Source organism: Marasmius oreades, chromosome 3 (assembly GCF_018924745.1).
Source record: "Marasmius oreades isolate 03SP1 chromosome 3, whole genome shotgun sequence".
Lineage (NCBI taxonomy): Eukaryota > Fungi > Basidiomycota > Agaricomycetes > Agaricales > Marasmiaceae > Marasmius > Marasmius oreades.
The window spans coordinates 1,625,145-1,647,118 of NC_057325.1; the positions used below are offsets into that span (position 1 = coordinate 1,625,145).

Below are 21,974 nucleotides of genomic sequence, written 5' to 3' on the forward strand. Positions count from 1 at the left end.
TTGAAAGCAAGACTCGAAGGAACTTCGGCTAATCCGCGGGTATCGATGTGACTCGACGCGTGACAACAAGATCTATGGCTTGGAAGCCAAAGCTTGTGCTCCATCCACAACCGGGAAATCTCTGGCAAAGAGTATCGACATCACAGAGCAAATTCAATATCTGGAGGAGATACAAATCAACCATGTCTTCTGTCAACAAGACCGCTCACCCTTTCGACAAGGCCAGATTAGAGGCTCTGTTGAGCCACAGATTTTTCTATGCACCTGCGTTCGAAATTTACAACGGTATGATCTGTTCCGAAGGGAAACCATTACCTTGCTGACATATTCTCTTTTCTTTTCTTTGTCTTTCTAGGCGTTGCTGGATTGTATGATTACGGTCCAGCGGGTTCAGCTCTACAAGCAAATATCATCGCGGAATGGCGAAAGCACTTCATCATAGAGGATTCAATGTTAGAACTCGACACCACGATCATGACTCCTGCTTCCGTATTCGAGACCTCCGGACACGTAGCACGATTCGCTGATTGGATGGTGAAGGACTCAAAGACTGGGGATGTTCTGCGGGCAGACCATCTGGTTAAGAACGTATTGGAGGCTAGGTTGGCTGGTGATAAAGAAGCGAGGGGTGAAGTTGCGCAGCCTGCGGAAAATGAAAAGAAAAATAAAAAGAAAGTCAAGAAAACTGCGGTGCGACTATCAGATGAGTTGGTGAAGGAATACGAAGTTATCCTCGCGCAGGTGTGTGACTACTATTTGCTCTCACCCATTCTTATGCCACTTACTGTTCCTCTAGCTTGACAATTATGGTGGTCTGGAGCTCGGCGAGCTGTGCAGAAAATACGATATCAGGAATCCCGATACAGATAACAAAGTAACGGAACCTCAAGAATTCAATCTGATGTTCGCCAGCAGTATCGGACCAACTGGTAAATTCCCTGGGTACATTTAATGTTTTGATCTTACTTATCGAGTGCACTAAGCCATGTCTGTGTAGCTACCTTCGACCGGAAACGGCCCAAGGCCACTTCCTTAATTTCTCCCGTTTGCTCGATTTCAATAACGGTCGGATTCCTTTCGCGTCGGCCCAGATCGGTCGTTCATTCCGTAATGAAATCTCTCCTCGGGCGGGTCTGTTACGCGTTCGTGAATTCACAATGGCTGAGATCGAACACTTTGTCGATCCAATGGACAAGAGTCATTCCAAATTCAGCGGAGTACGAGATACGGTTCTCACCCTTCTCGATCGTCATGTACAAGCGTCCGGAAGCACAAAGGTCACGGAGATGTCGGTTGGCGAAGCCGTGGAGAAGGGTGTCATCGCTAACGAGACACTGGGCTATTTTATGGCTCGTATCCACACGTTTTTGCTCAAGATCGGCACCAACCGTCGAAGGCTGAGATTTAGGCAGCATATGTCGAACGAGATGGCTCATTACGCGACAGATTGTTGGGATGCAGAGATCGAGAATTCGACTGGCTGGACTGAATGTGTTGGCTGCGCGGACAGGGCCGCATACGATTTGACGGTTCATTCGAAAAAAACCGGACATCCACTCGTCGTCAGGGAACCTTTAGACCACCCTATCGTGACGGAGAAGGAAGTGCCGGTCTTCAATAAGAAGCTATTGGGAGTCAAATTCAAACGAGATGGTCTCATATTGCAATCCTATGTGGAAGGATTAAATGAACAAGATCTTTTCAAAATGAAGGAAGAGTTGGGGAAAGGGTCAGGATGACTACAAACGATGTTGTCCTTTTCTCACGAAACCCTACATTAGTGCCACAAGCGTAACAATTAACGGCAAGACTTTCGAAATTACATCCGAGTTGCTCACAATCGAACGAAAGACGTTCAAGGAGACAAGTAAGTGCGACTAATGTCGCGTCATTGCCTCGTTGACCATTGACCCCTCTTTTTCCAGTACGTGAATATACTCCGAACGTTATCGAGCCGTCGTTTGGACTCGGTCGAATTCTTTATACGTTGTTAGAGCATAGCTTCTGGAGCAGAGAACCGGATATCGAACGTGGGGTAAGCTCTAGCATTCTTTTCTTCGGCTCAGTAGGCCATCCCGGTTAACTTACGACTGATTGTATTGCTTCCTTGCACCAGGTCTTATCATTACCTCCCCTGGTTGCTCCAACGAAGGTCTTAATCGTACCCATTAGTGCCAAAAAGGAGTTTGAACCCCTCGTCAATGAAATCTGTACGTGGCCCTTCCGAATTCTCGAGCAGCGAGGCACTTACGTTCTCCTTTCTCTTTATGCCATTTACCCCGCATGATCGATCATATCATTGGTTGATGACTCGACGTGACTCTAGCTGCCAAACTGCGTCGGGCTGGGGTCTTCTCCCGGGTAGATGATTCGAGTGTGTCAATTGGGAAACGATATGCCCGTAACGATGAGTTGGGTACCCCCTATGGTATAACCGTAGATTTTGCTTGTGAGCATGGTCACCTGTCATCTGCAGTTACGTGCTTCTGACTGATTTCTTTTCTCCCTAAACAGCTGTTAAGAATAGGACTGTCACGCTTCGGTCAGTGAAGAAATCCCTTGACGGTCATTTCAGTAATATTGATGCTATCTTCTGTCACTCAGGGAACGTGATACCATGGATCAACGAATTGCAACTCTCGAAGAAGTGATTGCGACTGTAACGGAACTAGTAGAGGGTGGGATCGATTGGACAGAGGCCTGTCGTAGATTACCTGCCTACGATGGTGTGCAGGCCATTGACTAAACGTCGAAATCGAAACGAATGGGTGTAACCGTAAATTTAACAAACGCCGGTGTGAGCGAGGATTGCACTACCATCTTTTTCCCTACCTTCCATGGTCAAGATCATCTGGACAAGGCAAGCATGTGGCGTTGAATGGCGCAACCTGGGTTGACTCCGAGCGTAGCGGCACTCAAAAGATGCACTTTTTCTTTTTCTCGTTGATGCATCAAGGGATGGCCGAAAGTATTCAATCGTTCTTTGATTCTCTCATGTCCAAGCACTCATGAACGTTGCAAAAACTTGGAAAAGCAACCGGTGTCGTAAACATGTCAGAAATCTTCCGTTGCGCCCTGTGTCGTCGTTCCGCTTTGCGGCAATTCGTTGCATAAGAAATGAATTGATTTTCCCAGAAAGCGGGAAATTCGTACTCTTTCGTGTCCGTGTGAAAAGTTGTTTTCAATGTGGCTGAGGCATCGGGATCGTGCAGTGGTTGGTACCATTCAGTGTTCTTGTAGGGTACAATGTGACAAGGATGTGTAAATACGAGCTGTACTTACATGCCTGAACCCAGAGCTGACCCACGTTCGGGACCGGGACTGGTGAGACTTTCTACTTGGGATACTCGGAATCAGCAGAGGGATTCAGCTGTTAGTACTTAGTCCAAGCCTCCCGCCTTAAGAGGAAGTCGAAAAAAGGCGAGAGAGAACCGCCGTGTAGCTTTGGCGGACCCTATCCGCTATGAACTTGAACGGAGAGCGGTAACCAAAAGCACGCCATCTTCCAGGACAGCTGAGTGATGGATATTTCTACTACATCATAGTCCAACCACGAGAATGAATAGGGCAAGGGGTTGATGAATGCTTGGGGAAAGGGTTGAAATTGCTTTTGGGACTTCGGGATGCCCTTCAGGTGTTACTAGAAATAACGACCGTCATTAGAGTTTGATCGGAACACACATAATAATCAATATAAAACCCTAAAGACTCCGTGGTCTTGCAAATTTCCAAATCTTGTTCCGTTTCACCAGCATTGAGAGCGCGAAGATCTTGGTTCTTTACTCAAGAAGACCGAAGGAAGTCGAACTTGTGGCCGAACAGCGATATTTGACTCAAAGTTGCCAGGAATCTTCAACAACGGTAAGTGAACGCGAGTATGTAACTTGACGTTTCACAGAAAATTCCCAATGATGTGGCTTGAGTACGACATACACGTGTTGTTCCGGGTTATTATGGCTTGAGATATTTGGTTTTCGATATATCCCCCGGCGAGGTGCTGACAGGACTTCGTATGTACGTCGTAGTGAGCGTGGCAGATGAGATCATGGAATTGCGGCTAGTGCATTGACCTCTTGAGAGTACTGCACGGTCAGGCGACGAGTTAGAATATGGATGAAATGCCTCGTGTTAAGCCGGTCGAGGGCATCAAGTTCCTTCAGGAAAGTAGTGCAGATCAACCTTGTAAACGGGGGTGGTCTGCTCGGTTCGAGCTTGAAACGTGAGACGGGGTTGACAGAGATACGAAGAAGTCGAGGAGTTGGATGAAATCGTGGATCGTGGCAGGCAGGAGCAGGGATATATCGAGTGTGGGAAAAAGATCTGTGTAAAATGAACCCCAATCTGCAGGTTTGTCCAGGGCGCAAGGGGTCGCCGTATCTAGAAACGGAGATGTGAGCATTACGACCTATTCGCCCATGTGAAGATCAACTCAGACTCTGTGCAGACAGATCACGTCACGTTCCGTTCCATATAAGTTGACCCTCAGACGCGCTCATTTTTCACCGTTCCTCTGTTGCTCCTCGACACATCCTTTGCGGCACCCCCTCCTCCTCGACGACAACATCAGGATCTACAATAATGTCCTCGCGCGACGCCAAAGCCAGCATCGTTGCTTTCCCCACTCTTTCATCTTCTTTGAACGCTCTTCCGAATGCCACCAATCTCCAAGGGCTGCCATTACACCCCAATATGTATGCCCAACGAGCAGCAGAGAGTGAGGCAAAGGTTCGCCATATCTCTTTTTTGTCTTTCTTACAGGGGCTAACCTGTCATCAAATAGTTACAAAGGTCCTTTCAGTCAAAATCGGGGTCATCACCCCAAAATTTACAGTCTGCATTGTACACAATGCCTGTACGTGTCTCTCTCCTTTGTTCGCGAGTCACTAACATTAAAACATCCATCTAATAGTCTTCCTCATCATCCTGTGATCACACATTAATGATGCGGAAACCAGTCAGTCCTTACTTTTTGAAGTATTGTGAGCGATCGACTCACGTGTTTCTGTCAATCTAGCAAAAATCAAAATGAACGCTATAGTTCTCTTTCGTTTCCATTTCATTACAACCGGCATCGTCACTTAGAGTTTCATCCTATCATCTAAGCCTATTGGGACTTTGTAGATTACGACCAAGCGCGCGCACATCTTCATCATCACCACCACCAACATCATCTGTTTCGCTAGCTAGTCTAGAACTCTCTCATCATCCCTGCTCGTCGTTCCTGCTGTCACCTGCTTTCGTTCTATTTTTTTTTGTTCATGTGCATCATCATCATCATCTCATACGTACTAGACGCAATCATCCTTTCCCTTCTTCGTGTTTATCTCATATGGTTTCTTTCTAGGTGTCTTGGGCTCGTCACACATTCTATCGCTAGGTTCTTTATATCTGAAGTCGCGAATATACGTTATAATGGGTTGCAAACTTGATATTTGAACGATCATACGCCACTTTTCGCTTTGATCAGGTTGGCTGTTCCTTTCTAACAATAAGAATTTTCGTCGCCCGAGTTTACATTGATCTCAGATATGATGGTCAAGTTGTACCTTTGACTTGGTTCGACAGGATGCCAGTCCTGATCCACTCACCTTTACACATCTTCCACAAATCGCATTGAGCTCATTCATGATGCTGTCACGACCCTGCGTAAGTGTTGAATATCTCCTCCCTTTGGGGATGGTACTGCAGCAAACAGGAACAGGTTGTTGTTATCACTACTGTAGGTAGCTCGAGGTGGGCGATTTCTACATGACGACGGCTCGCTTATCGTGGACTGAGCAATGTTCGATGCAATACTTAGTTACCTTGCGTATAGACGCGGTTGCAACTGTTGACGGAATGGCGAAAAGAAAAAAATACACTTGAACCCGTTGAACGATTCGGTCCGGACTTGGAAGCCAATATGAATGGTCGTATCAGTCCCGCTTGCCTAAGGAGGTCTAGTGCGGTCAGCACATACGAAACATCGACAACTCTGCGTCGGATGATTTGGCAGGTCGTCCCGTTAACGCTGGCTAGCCGCCGATGTATTGTTGAAAACCGAGGAGTTCATGCATGGTCGATAACTTGGGTGAGTTAGACCGGCCTTAACAGTTCATTCACATATTGATTTCTGACTGAACGATCCCGAGCGTATATCATGCATCATTGCATGTTCCGGGTCCTCGTCCGTAGTTTCTCTGGACCACTCACTCAATTTAATCAACAAAACTGCGGCAAGTGAGATGTAATTGCCCCGTACCACTGGATACGCTGGCCTGTGTGATATCGGGACGGCAGGTGTGGCAGGCCGCGAAGAGCGTCAGTAGGACCAGAGGTGTGACGGTTGGTCACAAACACCCTCTTCCGCCGGCAAGTTCCCCCGATAAACTTTTATTAGTGTTCGTTACTCAACACGCATCTAGCCGAGTACACTGATCGTTCACCATTACCACTGGCAAGCTGAAGCAACCATTCTCTACCATCTAGTATCTTGAGTAAGGGTCGTGTGTGTGTTTCCAGAGTCTATGCTGCAAGCTGGTCAATGTTACCGGTCCAAAAAGAAGGGTGCGAATACATGTATGTTGTATGTACATGATTTTAAGGTCCCCGCCTCGACCCTGTCATCCATCCTGGGACCTGGTATAACTGTCTCTTTTTTTCCTTCCCGCCTGACTTGTTACAGTGGAACATGCCGACGGTGTCTTTTTGTCGTGTGCGACTGGGCGACTGGGCGTGGTTCATCGAATAAATAGAACACACCTCAAGATTTATCTCTCAAGGTATGGTATTTTAGACTCCGTGAACCACCCCTATACTTATCCAGGGCTTTTCGGTCGTAACTAGTTCCTTGTGTCTCCGAATCCTTGGCCAACCGCCCCTAAATTTTACCTACCGAGGACGCCGACCATGTTCCTGATCAAGGTCATCGGCAGACGGTGCATATGCGCGTATGGGTCCCTCAGGCGACCGAAATTTTGATATCGGCCGATATATCAACCGTATGTGTGGAATGATAAGATATTCTCAGGACATGACCTTCAATAACTGAACGACGGTATTACCCACCTCTCACCCCCTCGACCCAGATCGTCCCGCTCAAGTCAAACCCTCGAAGACAGAGTTGTAGCCACCCCGTATGAATTGATAAGTGTAATACGTCGAAGCAAAGCGCAGTCTGACAACCAATTCAAAAACTTGCTTCTTTCGATTACATGTAAACGTATGTCGTGCATCCAAAAAGAATATTGAGCCCGAAATCGATCAGCATGTCCAATGATCTCATATCGAGAATACAGCTCTCGCATGAGTACCTTACTTACATCCCACCGAGGCATGTTCAATTGACATGAGAGAGTTAACAAACCTGTTTCTGAAGCTTTGGGGGTCGAGCTTAGATCTATCAGTTGAACACAAAGAACATGCGTGAAACACGATATCCAACAAAATGGGTAGGATTGCTTCTATGAGGCCCTGTGAACGGGAATTGACGTCGTGCAGATAGGGATGATTTACTGCTGATGTGGTCTAAATTCGACTTCTGGCAAATGTCATTGAGGTAGGAGGGTGTTCATCGGGCGCGCCAGATCAGGGAATCTCGAAGAGCAAGCAAGTAAACCCGAACGTCTTGCTTTGTGCCTGCGATTGCGGTTCTGAAAGGCTTCTAGCCATAGAAGTGAGAACCGCTAAAGCGCTGATCATCTCCTGCTATGCTGCCAATCTGACCGACATTTTGCGAGTTTCGTCGAAGAACGATGCCTTGAGGAATAAGTGGCAATCACCGAGGAAGAACCCTGGGTACTACGTGATCAGCCCCAGAACACAAGTCTAGTACCCCATTTCGTTTTGAGACACACAAAGGAAAGGCCTCTATTAATTAGTACAGAAAACTGGTTTTCTGTAGTGAAAGGCCTTCCAGGGTCAGGTTCATCGGAACAGTACTATCCCTCGATTTGCTGGCCAAACTCCGTTGATAGCTCGCAAGCAAAGGACGACGGCCGCCTTGCATCTAAGCACTGTGCACAGGAAGGAATTCAGATGAAAGCGCCCGTTATGTTATTCCCAGCGGATGCAAAAGGGGAGTGAGATTTATAGTTCGGACGAGACGACGGTGACGACGGGACAATTGAGTTCAAATCCTTGAGGTATGCACACCCTTACGGAAGGATGACGAAGAAAGAATCCCGTTCGACGTTGAGAACAAAAGGTCATAAGAATCTGCGACTAGATCATCGTCCAGAAGCCTGAGGACGAATGTTGTTTTAGATTCTGCAGTAGCCTGGCGTGAGAAACGACCTCAAAGGTCGTCATAACCTGGCATTCCGCTCCGAGGTCGGTACCAGTTTTCCACTCTGTTGGAAGCTCTTCGAATTCTGTCGCAAACTTCACCCCAAGCACAACACATCCCAGCTAACCCCCCAAACAAGCTCAATGGTCTGTCCGGTACCTTCATTTCCCTTTCCTTTGTGAGAGTTTCAAAGGTAGTGGCAAGTTCTGCCAGGTGAGCGGCTCGAATGAAATAATACCGAGAATCCCGTTTATTCCCATCATCGTCAACGAGAGCCATAGCATCCGTAACCGCGAGAAGGGAGTACACTGACCCTGCGATTCCATGGCAAAGACCGATACCCTTCCGGAGAAGACCGTGGCGGTAAACGATGGAAGCACCGCCGCGCAGGGAAACGATGATGCTCGAATGGGTACTCGGGGAGATATTGAATTTCAGGGGCTCTGAATCAGATAGCTGAAGGATTTTTGCTAGTAAAATCAGGGTTCCGGGAGCTCCATGACACCACCTAAGTAAGGAGGTAAGTTATGACCAAAGGTAACAGGGCTTGAACAAAATGAAACACGAACTGGACTAAATCATTGGAATCTTCGTTTCTATGCTGGCCGATCGAACGACTAGGCGCTTTAGTTGGCCAATTGCCCTCTCCATCCTGAAGAGAAATCAACCATTCAGCGGTTTGGATGATTTCAGGTAGGTATCTCTCAATCAAACCGATAGGACACAGGAGCAAAGTGTGAAGAATGCCGACTGCATGGCACAACATCAGATCTAGAGCACTAGTGTGCCCCGATAGGAGTGAACATACCTACACCATGAGCGGCTCCAAGGTAGCGTTTACCATGCCATGACCACATAAGCGGAGGTACACAGCCCGAAGGTCCACGAACACTGGAAGTCTCCGAGGCATACAACTCTGCTCCTACTCTCCCTCTTTGGATGATGGACTGGATGACAATAGAAAGGGAGCTGTCTGAAACGAGCTTTTCGAGCGCAGTCGTTCCTTCTTCAGCTGACTTGCTCGTCCCTGTCGAGGCTCGACGACTGATCAAACTTCTTAGGAAAAGCAAACCGTACAGGAATCCAGCACGACCGTAAAGGACTTCAGACCCATCGTCAGAATTGTCCACGTGTTTTGCGATTGAATCGATAGCGTCTCGAAGCTTGTCCGTGCAGAACGATGAATGTCCGGCCTCAGTATTCAGGGCGGCTAGAACAGCAAGGCCGATCGGAGTTTCTAGGAAGGACAACTTTGCGGGATCGTTGGGATCGTAGCGTTGCAGTTTCTCCAAGGACAAGAGGTCAGGAAGATCCGCATCGAAACGATAAGCCAACTTTAGGTTTGATTGAACGGAAGAAACGATCTGAAGCATGACAATTATACCTAGAAACGGAACATCATCACCACCTCGGCACTGGGAGACATTCTGAACAAACCTGGGATACCAGTATATACGGAGTCACCATGAATGTATGCCAGGTTGTCCCGCACGATCTTGAGATATCTTTCCAACGCCTCGACCAGTTTTCCTCCAACCGCATCCAGGTCTGTCGGGGGTTCCATAGAATGTCGGATGTATCGTGCGGGCATGACTTCAGTTCAAAGGAAATTCCTAAACGACAATGCCAGTCTGAGTAACGTTCAAAAACTGAATCATAACACGCGAGTATTACTGACCAGTCTTCTGAGAATTATTATTTGAAGTCCAAGTAGAGTATAGAAACCATATCGATATCGTAGATGGTATATATACCTACACAGAATGTATGAAATACGTCGTGCACTATACACCGACTTGTGCTGCAATTACATCCTGGTGAATAATTTAACCCCACGCAGCGGTCGTGCTTGAGGTGAAAAAGTTTCAACGACGGTAGTCCATAGCTAAATCGTACACACCTGTAATTCACTATTAGATGGTTATCGGTCGCGAAAGACTGTTTCAAGAGAAATTGAGTGACCAATGGGGTATGATGCCCATAATGCATACTTTGAACAAGTTGGATACCAAGTCATCTGGTGCAGGAGAGAACGCCAAGTTGATATAGGTATGCTATTTGGGAGATTCATTTAAAAGAAGTTGGACAGATGACTGAAGAAGAGGCATACAAGAGGTTCCGTGGCTTTATAGCCCAGCTGTTTCCTCAAGAATTGAATGACCGCTTGAAATCGGTTGGACGCAGTAATCTTGAAGAAGTTGTCCTTCATGATTGGGGCATTTCCTACTGCCTTGAACCGTACGATGACTATGGCCACGATCCAGATGTAGGGAAACAGTCAGAAAGTCAGATACAAGGAAGATGGAGACCTTCTAACCTTTTTCTGCATCCTTCTTCTTATAGACCTGAAGTGCTTTGAGAGCTTCTTCTGTGCTCTCGAATGTCGTTTGCAATACCCATGACGGTACAAAACGTTCAGGCGTCACTTCATCAACATGAGCCATCTACAATCCGAAGGTCACAAAAACCGTCACGTACGACACGCCCGCGTCGCTGACAACAATGATCACGACACTCTTCTTTGGATTTCACGCTATCGGATGATGGTTACCTACACCATTCACCCTCAAGCGTACTTCAAACTTTTCTTTCATGCAGCGAAGCACCCTCATAAGCAAGTTAATGGCGTTTTACTAGGCTCGCAAACTGGTGATGCAGTGGAGATTAAGGACGCGATACCTCTTCTTCACCATTGGACAAGTCTTAGCCCGATGATGGAGATAGGGCTGGATCTGGTACAGATCCAATTTTCTCTCTATTTATGGGAATAAATCACTGAAAGGTTGGAAGGCAGGACAGCATGCGGCGTCTATTGGAATGCAACTAGTTGGTTATTATCAAGCGTGTGAGAGGTTGAATGACACCGCACTAGCACCAGTAGGGGAAAGGATTGCATCCAGAATCAGAGAATCTTTCAAAGATGCAATAGCTTTTGTGGTGAGTTCGTTCTTCACCGCCACGACATGGTTTGTCCCGAACGCACACAGATTGACGGAGCTCGGCTGGGTACTGCACATCCTGCCCTCATTGTACGTTTCTCGGGCCAATGACTTCATGGGACTTCCTTACTGACTTCCTTGAAGCCGTATCTGGCACAGTCCTCCACGACATGGCGGCCTGCAAACGAGGCGTCTGCACCCTTCACCTCCACTTCCTCTTTCAAAATACTGTCGGACGGCCTTCCCACGCGTGCTGCAGAACTTGTTCACAATAATCATGCTCAAGAGATATTTGGTGACTTCGATGACCATCTCGAGAATGTTACGATAGGTAACCACCCATTAATATTGACTTAATATCAGCTCAACTTCCTACAGACTGGCTACGTAATCGGGAATGTTTACCTATGGATATATAAGATGTATCTCAATCTGAAGACACTGAACCAGCTCAGGCACTTGTGACGGATACCTCCATGATACGAGCTCGAACTCCCAGTAGCACGGTTCTACACACCCCTTCCCTGTCTCATACATCCTTAACCTGGGCCGGCGACGGTATTTCGTTATTCAAGCATGTTGCTACGGAACTTGGTACAATTGAACTCCATCTTCATCGGAACGGAAGTTTTGGAAAGTTCTGTGGTATTTACCTGTTTCCGTCCACGAACTGTCTTGTCTTACACATAGGTTATCAGAATCAGCATCTCACTTCCCTACATGCGCAAAATGGGCCTGATAAGCCCTGCTATCATAATTGTAATTGACTGTCCTTACCATCCTTATCTCCACGAAGCACAACGAGGATGATCCGGTTCCACCGTCCCCAAGATAAGAGAGATGTGGTACTAGCGGGCTATTGTGTGGGTGAGTTTCATCTTCACTCCCTTGGTAGCGGGTTGTTCGACAGCGATAAAACCGCGTTACACCGGCCGTTCCCGGAAGGTCTCAAAGTATTTCAGCAGTGCTCAGGTTGATCGGGTCGTGTATTTCCTTCAGCGTTTTGAGTCGGCGATATCCACTATCCACGTTCCTTACTTCGATTTAGGTGACCCGTGGTGGCATGGAGGTGCGTTGAACCACAGTTGTTCAAAGCCAACCTGATATACATCTATTCTCTATCAACCTCACCTGTCCATTTGATGAAAGTGCTGAGTTACAATGTAACACATACCCAGCTTGCCAGCTCGTAAATGATACGTTAGTGGGTTGGAACGTTAGTTGAGTTTTCGTTGGATTCTAATCTTGTACCTGTTTCAATGGATCGGGTGGTCGGACGGCTTTGATTTTGACAACGAGAACTATGAACCGACCCGGGAAGTATTAAAATCCGAGTACTGATTCGGAGCTGGGAAGCAAGATCCGGTACGTCTATCGATGAGACGAGCATGAGTTGCAACTGGTGGCCCTTAATATTATGAAGCAGTCGATATTTCAGCCTATTCTTCTTTGACGAAGCTTTGGTGTTTTGTCGCTGATATATACCTCTGCAGCTGTTGAACATCTATTAAGTCGGAGGGTCATCTAGGCGTCTATCCTCGTTTGCGGTATTCTTTGTGGGTTGGGAAGCTGTGAAAGGATTGAAATGTTGGGTGTTGGCGAATGGAACACCTGTCAACATTGCGCTGCACTTCTCTGTAGAAATTCAGGAGGGCTACTGCGAGGACTTTGGACTTAGGACTGCGGTTTGTGTGCGCGAGCGTCTATAGCCTTTGAAGTTTGGAGGCGGCACTTCCGTCCTGGCGGGTAGACCAGAGACATCTGAGATCTTGGCTTCCTTCCTCTCCACCCACGACCAACGGCGGCCAGCTTTAGGCGTTCCCTTTCAGTCGCTCTTTTATAATGACGTTCGTTGTCCTCAGACAGCTACACTCTATCATCGGTGAAGCGTTGGACGACATCGAACGTGTATATGCGGAGGCAAGTTCGTCGCCAGATACGTCAGGGCCGCACTCGACTTCAACGTTACCCCCATCGCCATCGTCGCCATCTTGTCATTCATCTAGATCAATGTTTGGAAATAGCTACGCGTCACCCCCACCGTCGCCATCGACCGCCTCACCTCCAACGATAAATAATGTAGCTTCAATCGACTTTCCTTCGCTCGACTCTCCGTATGATCCAGCGTCACCATCGGAAACGCTCACAGCACATCCAGAAGTATTTTCCGCGATCAACAGGATCGTGGCTGCCTGTGGTCAAATGAGCGCGACGGTGCAGCCTCCGTTTTTGACCTTATGTGACGCTGTTATGGGGGTATGTTTTCTTGATTCTGTTCTTAATTGTCGATGTGAGACTTTCGGCTACGACCTCTCTTTCACGCGTTGGCGTGCCAAAATCTACTCCATCAACACGACAGCTCGTTTTCAATCCATTTTTCGGATCTGATGAAATCTATAGTATCATTTACCGTCGTGCATGCGCCTTTTTGAGGCATCTCACACCCCCGAAATTCTTAAGAAAGCGGGGCCAAATGGATTGCATGTCAAAGCAATTGCGGAGGAGAACGGGGTGGACGCGACCAAGCTCGGTGAGATACAACACTTCCTTTTATTCGAATTAACGATTGATTCAACTTGCACTTGGACCTAGCCCATATTCTACGGCTTTTATGTACACATCACTTCGTTCGTGAAGTGACACCGAACGTGTTTGCGAACAACCGTCTATCTTCAATGATTGACAGTGGCAAGTCGATCGAAGAACTAAGGGAGAGGTGGTTTAGTTCAGCTAACGAGGAATAACTAGGGAAGTCACTGATGAACGAACTTCCTTTTTTTAGTCCTGAAATTAAGTACGAGAATTCGAACGGAATAGCAGCCTTTGTCGGCCTATGGTATGTTAAAACACTTTCAGTATCCCAGGTTGACGTTTAGCCCTCACAGCACCGACGAGTTACATAAAGCCTCTGCGTTCCTCACGGAAGCATATTTGCTTTCTCCCAAGGCGCATCTTAACGGAAAAGAACCAACTCGAGCTCCATTCAATTATGCATTTGGATGTGAAGGTGTGGATTTCTTTGGTTGGCTGGAGGGTGAAGGAATACAGGGCAAGCACGTGAATGGCCGGGCTCGTTCAGAATCGATAAAACTACCTGGGATGTTTTCAAGACCATCTCATGGGACATCTGATCATCAACGATCAAACGCAATGGGAACCAGTGATGTGCCCGCGGGGACGCAGTACACGGGTGGACAAGCTGAGAATCCGAACCAGTTCAGATTGGAGAGATTTGGGATTGCTATGGCAGGTACAGACTCCTGGGAGGTACCTGGCGCTGCTCTCAATGGTCAGGACTTTGCGTTATGATGGGGTTTTGAAATTTTAACAATGCGTCCAGCCTTTGACTGGGAATTGTTGCCCAGAGGTAGTCTGATCGTCGACGTTGGTGGTGGAATTGGTTCAACGATGATGTTACTCGCACACGCCTTCTCTCGACCTGGCGATGAAGATGCTATGAACTTCAAGTTTATCATACAAGACCGACAAGTGGTCGTGGATATGGGCGAGAAGGCTTGGAGGGCAAAATGTCCCGAATATTTAGATCTCGAAATTGCTGAATTCAAAGGTCAACATATTCTTAAATGGAGTTCTCTCTGATATTCTAAATCTTTCAGTACAGTGCACGACTTCTTCACTCCGCAGCCTATAAAAGATCCCGCGGTGTTCTTCCTTCGTGTGGTTCTTCATGACTGGCCGACTGATTATGCAAGACTCATTCTACTTCGCCTTCGAGATGCGGCTTCCCCTCGTACAAAGTTGCTCATTGCTGACTTCATTATCCCCTTGGCGTGTACAGACGACTTTGGTTCTCGCTCTACCGAAGACGGTGACGGTATCGAAGGAATAATGGGCGCGGAAAACTTATTGGCACCAGCACCATTGTTGCCTAACCTTGGTAAGGCTAGTGCCAATGTATACTGGATGGATTTAACAGTGAGACCTTCCTGAAAGACTTCCGTCATGAGTTGACGAGCCTGCCTGGTTTTACAGATGCAAGTAACATTCAACGGGCAAGAACGAACACTACGAGAGATCGTGGCTTTAGCCCGGTCTGCTGGATGGAAGGTGACTAGGGTAGTCAAAGCACATGGTTCTCATTTTGGGCACATCACTGCCATTCCTACGGACATCCCGCTGCAGAATCGGGTTTCATCAAGTCTTCCGTCTGATGGTCGCAAAGTATCAAGTCAAACCTCCGGTACGCTCAATATTCCACGGGAAATATTGACGCGATCTATGTCAAGATGTTGCACACCAACGTTTGGCTCGGGAAGAGTACTTCCATCGCTTGAGGACGCGACGGTGAAGAATCGATTCGGTTTTGTTTATACGAAAGTGTCGGGGAAGCGCAATCCCAATGTGGAGACTTTGAAGCCTGCACCGAATGTTGCGACGGCACGAAAACCGCGGCCTTCTCCACTGTCCATTCCGAATTCTCCACCTTCAGCCCCTTTGCGAATCAACACATCTTCTCTGTCCCAAACACAGTCTGTGATCAGGCGACGACCTTCCCATGCTCATATGGCCCAACTATACTCACAATCTCATCAAGGGTCAATTTCTCTGGCGCCAGGGATCTCATCACGACATCCACCACCTTCTCCTCTCTCACCAAGGCTTCCTGTGTCGCCGCTCAGTCGTCGGTCATCCTTAGCCAACCTTTCTCTTGGCGCGGCGTCTCAGAATCCACCTTCGTTGATCCCGATCAGGCAGCTAAACGAAACTTCAAACCCTACCGCACCTCCTCCGCCTTCCCCGACGGTTTCGCGCCACAAACTCACCCATCGACAGTCCTTTGCTCAGCTCACTCCAGCTCGTAAGCGATCTGAAAGCATTGTTAACCATTCTCCCAAACCTGAGCTCAGTTCTCTGGCACGTACCTTCCATCATCTTGGCGATGCTGTGCAGAGGGAAACTAGGACCTACGCTACAAGGGTACTGGACTTCACTGATACTCTTAGAAAGGATGAGGCTACTCAACTAGAAGAGGATTCTCGGAAAGCCGGCTGTTCTTTGTTGGCCGCTGCTGTTCAGATAGAGAAAGGATCCGTCGCCCGACGTGGAGATTCCTATTGACCGCTCGGTATGCGTTTCATTCAAAACCCTTGACTCCACATGGGTCCTGAGAAGGACAACACTGGTCTGTATGTTTTGTCTTCCGCGGGTCGATTTTTCCGATGTTGCTTCCCTTTTCTATGTTCTGGTCGTTATCTTTGCCATCTTCGCTGTCCTGTAAATGTTTTGCGGTGTGTCTTTCAGCTCTCAATAATTTATTGCATGTATTCATTATGTACGATCTCATGAAAAAATCCTGAGCAGATATTGGATAGAACTGGACTCTACCTGAGGGAAGACGGGAATTTTCTGCGTTCACGGATATTTCAAGTCGATATTGGAGTGCTCTGATCTTCTCCGGCAGAATACATTGCCTAACCCTCACGGCGAGTAGTTTACAGTACTGTAAGAACTCTAGTGCGCCACGTTGATTAGAGCGTTCTAATCAGTCCAGTCCTTCTAACCTCAAACCAAGCTATGTGCGTATTTATTGGCAACAAAAACGTGGCCTCAAACGCGTGCTTATGCTTCCGATCATGGTTCCTGCAGCCATTCTACTCTCTTCCTATATGGCACCTCTTCTCGTGCTGACGCGATGACTCAGTTCATCCGTTCAATCAACAAGCTTTTTCGGCGTTCGAAGCCCAGGGCGCATACTGTACACCCAGCACGAGCTAGAAACAGTATTAGATGTACGGCGAGGATCTTTGCTATTGTCCGCGGACTTCAGCAAAGGCATAGGTTTCTCGATGCTTCCAACCCTCAGGCCTCAATCTTCAGCATAGCCCAATATACAGACTAAAACGAACCGGAACTACTAGCCACTTCCATCATCCCTCCAGCCTTGATTCGGTCAGGCTCCAAGAAGTTCTTTCAGCAGTCGTAACTAGTAAGTAGTACAGTGTACACGATCACGGTCTACCACTGCCGCTCTCATGAGACTTTTTTGCGAAATCGTCGGATTGGCATTCGAAAACCACAACGCCACAGTGAAATGACCTCCTCGGGGCAATATGTTGCGGTGTGGATCTTCTACAGAATTTCCTGTCTCTTTATTGTCCCCTTCGCGTTCTCCCCATCGCTCTAACCGTTCATTTAAGCCACTGACGCAGCAGTGGGCGAGTCGTTTATGATGCAGGCCGGTAAATTCAGAGTGGCTATATGGTGAGCGTCGTCCTGAATTCGAGTATGCAGAATCTTCAATGACTTCACTTTTATCAAGTGGTGGTGGCATCGGTGGTCTCGTTCATGCCTGTGCTCTGGCTAAATTTCCATCAATATCCGTCTGTGTTTACGAACGAGCTTCCGAGGTCTCCACCTTTGGCGCGGGCATCGGGATGTGGCCACGTACATGGGAAGTTTTAAGAAAACTAGGTCTCGCTGAGGAACTCGAGAAATCTTCTCTCTGCTTTCCTGCTCAAGATGAATGTGAGTACCGTGCCGTGATCATATTCTAGCGTCAACCCTCACGGCATCCTTTCCGGTCAACAAAAGCACTCGCCTTTTCGTTTAGGAAGAGCAACCAGCTGAAGGGTTTTGAATTTCTTAACATGCGGGGAAGCGGTGCGGTAGTCCAATCATCGACGTATAGAATTGCCTATGTTGAGTATCATGGTCAGGCAGTCTCACGACATTTCACCGAGGCGACTTTCAACGAGCGATATTCGCCCAGTTACCTTCCAGCCCAAACTGCCAGATGTACTACTCTAAACGTCTCCGTTCCTACACAAGGGAATGCGATGGGACAATAAACCTGCATTTTGATGACGGGTCCTCTCACGTATGTGATGTTCTCGTAGGCGCGGATGGGATCAAATCTATCACAAGAGCCTGCATGTTACGGGAGAAGGCTAGCGAGGCTAGAATCAAGGGGCGACCGCCGCAAGAAATCAACACGCTCGAGAACTGTATACATCCAGAATTTTCTGGATATGTAGTTTACCGCTCAGTTGTACCAAGAGAGAAGCTCGTCGGAAATGCAAGCGATACCTTACTGCCTAAATCCCCCGTCTTGGTGTGTGTTCCCCTCCTTCCACACTTGCCGGGCGGGTTACATGTTCTCACTCACGAAACAGTACGTCGGAAAGGATTCCGTCAGTAAATTTGTAGAAAACTTCCATTTTGACGAATGGCTGATGCCCGTGAAGTTTATCCTCGCATATCCTATCGCGTTGGGCCAGATGATGAACCTCGTTTTATTCGACTTCAAGAAAGAGTCGAGGGGATCGTTATATCCGGGTCGATGGAGCGAAGTAGTCGATTCTGATCAAGTACACACCGTCAGTTCATTCGAGAAATGGGAGCCTCAAGCCCAGGCATGGTTAAAGGTACACACACGCTTCTTCATTACACTCTTCTCAGCTGCCTCATTCTACCTTGTACAGTGTATGCATAACCCGACCAAATGGGCCGTTCACACTGTGAAACCCCTACCCACGTTTATTTCCCGCAACGTCGTTCTTCTCGGTGATGCAGTGAGTCAAAGTTCTGCTAGTATTTTTCTTTGAGTCGTAGTCGACACGAGGTTTTCTCTTTCTCTCTAGGCACACGCTTTTACTCCACACCAAGGAACTGGAGCTGGCCAGGCTATTGAGGTAAATATACTTCATTTCTTCCTCTACCACATTCAAGAGCTCAGTTTTCCGTTTACTCAACCCAGGACGCGTACGTCCTGGCGGAACTACTCGGTCACCCCCATACGACTCGTGAGACCATTCCTCGGGCTCTAAAGATTTACGATTCGATACGACGCCCATGGACCCAAACAGTGGCTGAGAAAGCTCGAGCCAATGGGAGTTATCTGACATTGGACTTTGAAGGTTTTGATTTTGAGGGGGCATCGGAGGATGCTATTAAAACACAGCTGGGAAGGATGAGTGAGATTATCATTGACGATTGGAGGTGGAGCTGGAACTCGAGCGTGCAGGAGTCTTTAGAGAATGCGATTCGGCAATTAGAAAGGGAGGCCTGGTTGGATGTGTCGGAGGAATAGAAAATTTGCTAAGATTCATTCCTTGCCCTTATTTCTGTTTCGTTGTGTTGCATTGGATTTGGCATATTACTTGGTAGGATATAATAATGTGAGTTTTATCTGTGTTTAGAAAGGAGTATCAATATAAGGCACACCAGTGGCCAGTCCGTTAACTGTCAAGTCCGAATGCTTATGTAGACATTCTACTGAAATCCATCGCCACAAGGCCACTATCACCAGCCTGATCCAACGACCATCATTACCAAGCCAGCCAAAACAACATTTGTCATACTCGTTGAAGTTGTCACGGCACCGTTCTTACCGCCACCCTGACCAGTCTGTGAGCCGTTTGCTGAACCGGAGGCACCATCACGGTTTTGGCTAGCTGGTAAATCAGCCACGGAGAGTAGCGGTTGTTTTTCAATCATCCCTGAACCAACAATGACGAAGGTCGCGTTACTGGGAATACCGTTCACAACAACGAACACCATTGCAGGTCCGGGTTGGAAGATGTTTGCGTTGGGTGGCATCTGGGAGGTGTGGAGCGTGATGGAGCTGTCTTGATTGACGGTGTAGGTGTTATTCAGCTGGAGGTACCTCTGGCCAAAGGACATGGAGTGAGTGGTCCATCCCGCACGAACGACAGCAACGTGCGTCTTGGAAGCGGCGTCGTTTGCAGAACCAGAGTATGAACTGGCTGGGATGGTGATGTCGAAAGGCAGGCCTCCGTAAGTGAGGGTTTGTGGGATACCGGATGGTTTTGGGCGAACGGTGGCGGAGAAGTAAGGTGGATAGAAGACCTCGGCTCTGTACTCGGTGGGGTAAGCGGTGGTGAGGTTGACATCGACATTGGGATTGGAACCAGCAATGAGCACAGAGGCATCGGGAAGAAGAATCGCTGTAGAGTGGTAGAAACGGGGGATAGAGGAGCTGGACAAACCGTCGTTTGACCAGCGCTTCCCGCCCTCGGCGTTAGGGTCGTAAATGGCGGGTCTACCGACGGGACCAGAGGCCAACGACATTCCGAAGGGCATCTTAGAGTACGAATCGGTTTGCCCAGTTTGTTGAGCGTATCCAGCGGTGCCGTTGAGAGCTCCATTGATTATGAGCAACGTGCCGTCAGGAAGGATGACGAATTGTCCCATTGTACGAGTTTCAAGCATGTTGTCGTCCTTCACGTAGACCGGAGCGGTTCCATCGAGAGGTTCGGGAGTGATACGTTGACAGTCACTCGATGCGGGATGGTTCCAGGTGTCGATCATGGGCCACTTGAAGTCACCCCAAGCCTCGTCAGGCATATCGGAACCACCACAGAACAAGATAGTGGGGGTGTAGTTGTTGGCAGGAGTGAGGGGTAGCATAGCAACACCACCTGAGGCAGGGTAGACGCGAACTATTTTACCTGGCATGTCGGGAAGCTCATGTTCGACGTTCGTCTCAGGTTCCCAGAGGACTTCAGTACATAGTTCAGTAGTGAGGACTATGAAACGGACCGGCAACTTACTGGTCGAGTAATTTGCTTGAACAAACATCTTTCCGGAGGGCATCATGAAAGTGTGTGCGTAGGAGTTGAGTCCAGAGGTCTTGACCATGAAGTTCATTAGTTGCGCAGCTCCTCTGGATGGGTAGAACTCATAGGTTGGTTCCGAACCACCGTGGGATGTCGCGGGGTCATCATTGGGAAAGTTCCGGTTGATATACCCACCGCTAGTAAATCCTCCGATGATAGCTACTGTACCATCAGCGAGAGGTTCAGCAGCAGGGTACCAACGCTCCTTTTGCATGGCGAGTTGAGAAGCATCATCCAACCATTGACATTTTACCGAGTTCCAATCGTCCGAGCTCTTGCAGGGAGTGAGGAGACGAATAGCTTTTCTGCCATCGTAAACGCCAAAACGATCATCGAACTGGCCCTGGCCATCCGAGGCTGGGGTGTCGCCGGGACCAAGGGCTTTGTTACCACCAAACGTAATCCAAGTTCCGTTGGGAAGATGCATTCCTGCAGCACAGAATGTATTTGTTCTGCCATTCATTATCATAGCCTGGCGAGTGTTGATATCCCTGTAGAGAGAATGGAATGAGTTGGAAACCTTGCAAACAAGAAAAGGACTAGTCATGCAAGACTCACCAGACTGAATTCCATGCTGGGTGACCATTAATCTGAGCGGCGTTGCTTTCAGTCTTGTCCGATATGTACACTTTTTCGTCATTTCCAACGAACATCTACGCGTGTCAATAGATGTCAGAACAGACATATTCAAGGTAAGGTCAAGGACCGTTATCCACGCACCATCATCGCACTAACTTGTGTATTTCCACCATCTTCGAAAGAGCCTGGAGTGGCAGCCAAGGCAGCTGATGTTGAGATTCCCATCCATAGCGAGAATTGGAGGACGTGAGACAACATTATGAGGGGGAACGGATAGAAATGTTGACAGCAGTAAAGAGTAATCGTGAGCCGTCCAAGGGTGAAATACTGTTGGAATACAAAAGGTGAAGTGGCAGATTACGACGACGATTTGGTACCGTGCTAAGAGCCGAGAAGCCTAGAGCTGCCCGGAGGTGCGTAAGTAATTTGGAATCTGTAGGCTAAGATGTAGGTTGCGTTGAAGATTCCACTGTTGACCCACTGACGCACAGGGTGGAGACAATACGCCGGATGCACATGGCACAGTGTAACTGAGCTCAGAGCTTGGTACTCCTCCACTTCGTCACGGTGTAGCTAATTGGCACGTGGTCG

General features: G+C 48.0%; 8 protein-coding genes across 9 annotated transcripts; 5 read left to right on the plus strand and 3 right to left on the minus strand.

The window, feature by feature from the left end:
• Positions 1 to 82: 82 nt before the first annotated feature.
• E1B28_005862 (uncharacterized protein) lies at positions 83 to 3,073 on the plus strand. The gene is made up of 10 exons (XM_043150455.1): positions 83 to 285; positions 356 to 741; positions 797 to 942; positions 998 to 1,729; positions 1,782 to 1,867; positions 1,926 to 2,035; positions 2,117 to 2,210; positions 2,327 to 2,449; positions 2,515 to 2,542; positions 2,605 to 3,073. Exons 1-10 carry the CDS (start codon positions 183 to 185, stop codon positions 2,744 to 2,746), a joined length of 1,950 nt encoding a protein of 649 aa, XP_043011543.1. The 5' UTR covers positions 83 to 182; the 3' UTR covers positions 2,747 to 3,073.
• A 1,390-nt stretch (positions 3,074 to 4,463) lies between these two features.
• On the plus strand, positions 4,464 to 5,646 carry E1B28_005863 (uncharacterized protein). The gene is made up of 5 exons (XM_043150456.1): positions 4,464 to 4,725; positions 4,781 to 4,852; positions 4,910 to 4,954; positions 5,015 to 5,467; positions 5,527 to 5,646. Exons 1-4 carry the CDS (start codon positions 4,579 to 4,581, stop codon positions 5,027 to 5,029), a joined length of 279 nt encoding a protein of 92 aa, XP_043011544.1. The 5' UTR covers positions 4,464 to 4,578; the 3' UTR covers positions 5,030 to 5,467; positions 5,527 to 5,646.
• Positions 5,647 to 8,275: 2,629 nt separating this feature from the next.
• Positions 8,276 to 9,857, minus strand: E1B28_005864 (uncharacterized protein; the record flags this gene model as incomplete). The annotated part of the gene is made up of 4 exons (XM_043150457.1): positions 8,276 to 8,774; positions 8,836 to 9,016; positions 9,075 to 9,650; positions 9,704 to 9,857. 4 exons carry the CDS (start codon positions 9,855 to 9,857, stop codon positions 8,276 to 8,278), a joined length of 1,410 nt encoding a protein of 469 aa, XP_043011545.1.
• Positions 9,858 to 10,092: 235 nt separating this feature from the next.
• On the minus strand, positions 10,093 to 10,710 carry ATG12 (Ubiquitin-like protein; the record flags this gene model as incomplete). The annotated part of the gene is made up of 5 exons (XM_043150458.1): positions 10,093 to 10,114; positions 10,167 to 10,204; positions 10,258 to 10,320; positions 10,377 to 10,513; positions 10,584 to 10,710. 5 exons carry the CDS (start codon positions 10,708 to 10,710, stop codon positions 10,093 to 10,095), a joined length of 387 nt encoding a protein of 128 aa, XP_043011546.1.
• A 65-nt stretch (positions 10,711 to 10,775) lies between these two features.
• E1B28_005866 (uncharacterized protein) lies at positions 10,776 to 12,421 on the plus strand. The gene is made up of 8 exons (XM_043150459.1): positions 10,776 to 11,001; positions 11,057 to 11,203; positions 11,254 to 11,295; positions 11,350 to 11,536; positions 11,584 to 11,842; positions 11,904 to 12,072; positions 12,168 to 12,274; positions 12,355 to 12,421. Exons 1-5 carry the CDS (start codon positions 10,807 to 10,809, stop codon positions 11,622 to 11,624), a joined length of 612 nt encoding a protein of 203 aa, XP_043011547.1. The 5' UTR covers positions 10,776 to 10,806; the 3' UTR covers positions 11,625 to 11,842; positions 11,904 to 12,072; positions 12,168 to 12,274; positions 12,355 to 12,421.
• A 538-nt stretch (positions 12,422 to 12,959) lies between these two features.
• On the plus strand, positions 12,960 to 16,505 carry E1B28_005867 (uncharacterized protein). Of its 2 annotated transcripts, XM_043150460.1 has the most exons (8): positions 12,960 to 13,461; positions 13,606 to 13,735; positions 13,798 to 13,921; positions 13,988 to 14,041; positions 14,091 to 14,494; positions 14,546 to 14,773; positions 14,828 to 15,141; positions 15,199 to 16,505. In XM_043150460.1, the coding sequence occupies exons 1-8, from the start codon at positions 13,048 to 13,050 to the stop codon at positions 16,282 to 16,284; spliced, it is 2,754 nt and encodes a 917-aa protein (XP_043011548.1). In that variant the 5' UTR covers positions 12,960 to 13,047; the 3' UTR covers positions 16,285 to 16,505. The 2 variants fall into 2 exon arrangements, with proteins under 2 accessions (XP_043011548.1, XP_043011549.1); XM_043150461.1 differs by having other exon boundaries at positions 12,973 to 13,735.
• Positions 16,506 to 16,628: 123 nt separating this feature from the next.
• On the plus strand, positions 16,629 to 19,255 carry E1B28_005868 (uncharacterized protein; the record flags this gene model as incomplete). The annotated part of the gene is made up of 11 exons (XM_043150462.1): positions 16,629 to 16,742; positions 16,813 to 17,152; positions 17,204 to 17,427; positions 17,486 to 17,691; positions 17,758 to 17,826; positions 17,883 to 18,277; positions 18,339 to 18,356; positions 18,411 to 18,590; positions 18,648 to 18,737; positions 18,807 to 18,857; positions 18,923 to 19,255. Exons 3-11 carry the CDS (start codon positions 17,393 to 17,395, stop codon positions 19,253 to 19,255), a joined length of 1,377 nt encoding a protein of 458 aa, XP_043011550.1. The 5' UTR covers positions 16,629 to 16,742; positions 16,813 to 17,152; positions 17,204 to 17,392.
• Positions 19,256 to 19,299: 44 nt separating this feature from the next.
• On the minus strand, positions 19,300 to 21,944 carry E1B28_005869 (uncharacterized protein). Its single transcript, XM_043150463.1, has 5 exons — positions 21,525 to 21,944; positions 21,363 to 21,457; positions 20,739 to 21,295; positions 19,390 to 20,687; positions 19,300 to 19,324 (listed from the first exon to the last, which is right to left on the minus strand). Exons 1-4 carry the CDS (start codon positions 21,639 to 21,641, stop codon positions 19,468 to 19,470), a joined length of 1,989 nt encoding a protein of 662 aa, XP_043011551.1. The 5' UTR covers positions 21,642 to 21,944; the 3' UTR covers positions 19,300 to 19,324; positions 19,390 to 19,467.
• Positions 21,945 to 21,974: the final 30 nt, after the last annotated feature.